At 58.1% G+C, this 4313-nt stretch overlaps 1 protein-coding gene across 1 annotated transcript; it reads right to left on the reverse strand.

Moving 5' to 3' along the window:
• Positions 1–1463: 1463 nt before the first annotated feature.
• LOC109747592 (internal alternative NAD(P)H-ubiquinone oxidoreductase A1, mitochondrial-like) lies at positions 1464–4037 on the reverse strand. Its single transcript, XM_040400968.3, has 5 exons — positions 3052–4037; positions 2765–2925; positions 2591–2656; positions 2323–2486; positions 1464–2211 (listed from the first exon to the last, which is right to left on the reverse strand). The coding sequence occupies exons 1-5, from the start codon at positions 3887–3889 to the stop codon at positions 1758–1760; spliced, it is 1683 nt and encodes a 560-aa protein (XP_040256902.1). The 5' UTR covers positions 3890–4037; the 3' UTR covers positions 1464–1757.
• Between the last annotated feature and the right edge of the window lie 276 nt (positions 4038–4313).

A 4313-nucleotide genomic window follows, 5' to 3' on the forward strand; every position in this document is an offset into this window, starting at 1 on the left:
CATCGTGACTGCATCCCGCCGATCAAGGGTTTCCCCCAATCTGAGCCCCCAACCTCGAACACCCCACCACCCGCCAGATCAGGATCACGGGTCGGTGAAGCAGTCCGAGGAGTGAGAGAGGAGGCCACCATCTTTGGCTCAGACGCCAAGGGCCCACGGGCAGCCCAGGGGATGAGATAAACGCCAGCCGCCTACGCGGCCGAGGGAAAGCACTCAGCAGCACCCGTGCCAGTCACCCGCCGCCAGGGTGGAGGCACACCACCACAGAGGATATCACGTAAGATCCGAGCATTGCACGCGCAGCACACCACCGCCTCGATGCACCCAACCCCTCCACCGCACGCCAGCCCGCACGCACGACGGGGCCTCGCCGAGAGCTGCCCCGCACCAGATTTGGACGCAGGACCCCTGCCACCTGACCAGGAGCACCTATGCAGTCGTCGCTGCGCCGCAATGTTGTTAGCCCGGCCGCGCGCGCTCCAACCACGACGCCCCACGCGAGCGTCGTATCCCCGCACGCGGCTACATCCCGCGCAGTTTCGTCGTGGTTGGGAGAAAGAAGGGTCCCCACTGTCGGCCACCGCGAGGGGCTTTACCCCGACGGCTTGGGGGGGGGGGGGGGGGGGCGAAGGGGTGGCTGGCTGGCGCGCCACCCGGTTTCCCATGGGGATGACAGAAAGGTCTGGCTAGGTCTCCTGTACCAGGGTCTCCTGTCGTCGTCTTCATCCAATGCAGTTGGAAAAGACAAGCACCACTGCACGCCACCGCATGCACAGTGGTGGAGCCACCTCCCAGCAATTCCGGGCGGCTGCCTGGGCCAGTCTAGAAAATTAGTGCTAATCTATGATTAGAAGGATTATTTCCTTGGGTAGGTGGCAGCTCACACTGTCATAGTTAAGTCTTGCCCGGGCTGAATTCACGGGCTGGCTCCGCCACTGCGCATGCACCTCCATCAACTTTGTAATAGTTGACGGCACCACCACCCCGAGAGACGTTGAGCACCTGACCAACACAACCTAACGGCCTGCTAATCGGAGCACCGCGGGGAAGAAGCAAAGACACATTTACGCCGATGTGGCACCAATCTTGTCACCAATGCAAATGATTGTCGCACAAGTCTGACTTTCTGGGGTGATGGTTTTTTGCACATAAAATTGCACCTAATTTTGCGGAAGTGTTCTTCTGATTTTGAGTTCAAATGCACCCTTGTGAACGATAAAATCATAACAAATAGTAAAAAAATAATCTAAAACGTGTTCTTTATACGTGCGAAATTCTATGAAGAACAAACATTGCTAACATCAGTGCTTCAAAAGGAATTCAAAAATTCTTTTTGGAGCATCGATTTTGTCTTTTTCTCCCAAAGCATTGGAAATGTTCTTCCTTCACAAGGGTGCTTTTGATCTTCTGACATGTTCTTCCAACTCTAGACAGATCCACCAGAAAAAGTTCAAAAAAGAAATTCACCAGAAAGAAAGTATGTATCCATGTAGGGATTTGTTGACACAAGGTCATTATGATGTCAGGATGCAAAATAGCCTAGACAGATTATCTATATTACTCTGAAAATGCGCAATGCACCTTTGGCTTAAAAGTACTAGGAGTAAGTGTTGCGTACTCTGTATTTTTCACAACGTTGGAAATGAATCGAATCGTGAATGACTAAATGGTAATCCTAAGCAAAATTGAAGGCCAGCATCTCGTCCCCTTTGCCTTACTCAAGAGGAAACAGAGCCAGCCAGCCGCCCACTGCCAGTTCAGCCGATCCTTGTATTGTCCCTGCCGAAGACGAGCGTGGTGGCCCAGTTGACCGCCACGTAGAACCTGTTCCTCCAGCTCACCACCCTCGTCAGGTACGCGGAGCGCCACATGACCCAGCTGAGGAAGCCGGCCATCGACACCCCCTTGGCGTCCTTGTTCTCCCGGAGGTCCACCAGCGCCTTGTACCGCCCCACGGAGGCCATGCTCCCGATGTGCTTGTACACGAAGGGCTCCCCCAGGTCCACCCTCTTGCCGCAGTGCGCCCTGCCGCCGCCGTTCTGCGCCGCCAGCTTCTTGAACAGCTGTGCCAGGTACTTGCCCTCCCTCTCCGCCACCTGCGCCAGCGCCGGGAGCACCGGCCTCTTCGTGCTCTCCAGGAACCCCGCGCAGTCGCCCAGCGCGTACACGTCCTCCACGCTCGGCACCCGGAGATACTCGTCGATGCCGATCCTGCGCCCCATTTCCCATGTCACATGTTCAGTTAGATTTGCCACCAATGCCATGTGTTTCACTGTGTTTCGTGGAGAAAATTAAGGACCGGCGGCATGGACATGGACGTACCTTCCGCCGGGGGACTTGGGGAGGTCGAGGGACTTGACGAACTCCGACGGACCGACGCCGGTGGACCAGACGAGGAGGCCGTAGGGGACGTGGGTGCCGTCGCTCAGCACGATCTCCGTCGGCAGCACCTCCTTCACCACGCCTTTCACCAGCTTCACTCCGTACTGCACACGCCATTGCCACCGGCCACCAGTAACTCCCAAATCAAATCACGAGGACAGACAGCAGAATACCATTGAGTATACAAGAACTGTTTCTGGTTAGTTACCTTTGAGAGGTGGTTCGTCGCGTACTGCCGCAGCCCGACGTCGAACGACGACAAGATCTCGTTGGCCTAGCAGTAACATAGGGGATGATCAATTCAGGTACACCATACACCATGGCCTGATGCTTAATAAGATCGAGAATTCGAGATGCATGTGTGTGCAAGTAGTGTACGTACCTCGATGAGGGTGACCTTGACGTAGTCCTTGACATGCGCGTACCTGTCCCGCACGTCGCGCATGATGAAGTCGCTGAGCTCGCCGCTGAACTCCACTCCGGTGGGGCCTCCGCCGACGACCACGCAGTGCAGGAGCCGCTTTTTCTCTGCCTCCGACAGGCCTGTTGATTCAGATCAACACAACAAGAATCAACAGCGTGTACCACATGCAACGGATGACCAAGATCGCCAACTACACTCTACTCAACAACAGATTTGCATGCAATGCATTTGATCTCGTTAGCTACCTGGGTTCTCGGAGAGCATGAGGTTGGTGAGGAGCTTGCGCCTGATCTGCTGCGCCTCGTTCACCTCGCGGAGGAAGATTGCGTTGTCTTGGACGCCCTTGATGTTGAAGGTGAGCGGCTCGGCGCCGCTGGCGATCACAAGCTTATCGTAGGCGACCCTGAAGCGGTAGGGGTTGGTGGGCAGCTGCTCGTCGCCGGCCGCCACCGTGCAGTACACCTCGTGCTTCCGCGTGTCGATGCCGGTGCAGTTGGCGAGGAAGAAGTATGATCCGGGGCGGGTGGCGAGCGCCGGCTGGATGCGGCTGACGGGCTCCACCACGGACCGGAACTCCAGCGTGCCGACGCACGTCGACGCCAGCAGCGGCGTGAACACCATGTGGTTCCTCGGGGACACGCACACCACGTCGTAGACGGAGGTGTCAACGTCCTTGAGGAACCGGCACGCCGCCCATCCGGAGCCGAGCACCACCACGCGGGGCTTGTTCTTGAGGCCCGTTGGGCCCAGATCCGGCAACGCCGCCATCGCCTCAGCGGGGTCCTCGGTGTCGGAGCACTCCGCCGCCAGGGGCTCTGCTGCCGCGGGGAGCAGCCTCGAAGGCGTCGCGCTGATGCCTCTGTTCTGGCCGTAGAGATGGCCCCCCGCGCCGGCGCCGCACTTGTCGGCGAGGCCGACGCACGCGAGGCTGTGGAACGACGACGCGGCGTGGCGGCTCCGTGGCCCCAGCGCCGCCGCATTGCGCAGCGCGGACGCCGCCGGGGTGGGCGCGCCGCCCTCGGACGCGATCCTCGAGAGCGACTGCGACAGCTGCGAGCTCCTCGCGATCCTAGACCAAGCCATTGAAGCGTGCGTGCTGCGCTGCTTCCACCGCCTGTATCTCGCGTGAGTTGCTGCAGATGTCACTGCGAATATTCGGGAAGAAAACTCGAATCAGCAAAGCAAATCATCCAACACGCACATGGGTTAGCATACACAACAATGCATAGATGCCGACGACAAAACTGCAAGAGAATATATAGATCGACGACGAGGAGTGCACCAAGGCAAAGACCAGCAGCTACTAGAACATGGCGAGTCCATGGCGGCGTACGTACGTGGAACCGACTTGCGTCCGCTGCCGCCTCGTTAGATGATTCCGAGCCCCGTGCGTCACGGCTTCCGTGCAAAGGCACCGCCGACGCACTAGAAGAAGAGGAGGAAGAAACAGCGAGGCAAGAGTCGAATCGAAGGATTACCGGGCGAGCGTGCGCGATCGAATCAGCAG

This window comes from Aegilops tauschii, chromosome 2, assembly GCF_002575655.3.
Source record: "Aegilops tauschii subsp. strangulata cultivar AL8/78 chromosome 2, Aet v6.0, whole genome shotgun sequence".
In the NCBI taxonomy this organism is placed as follows: domain Eukaryota; kingdom Viridiplantae; phylum Streptophyta; class Magnoliopsida; order Poales; family Poaceae; genus Aegilops; species Aegilops tauschii.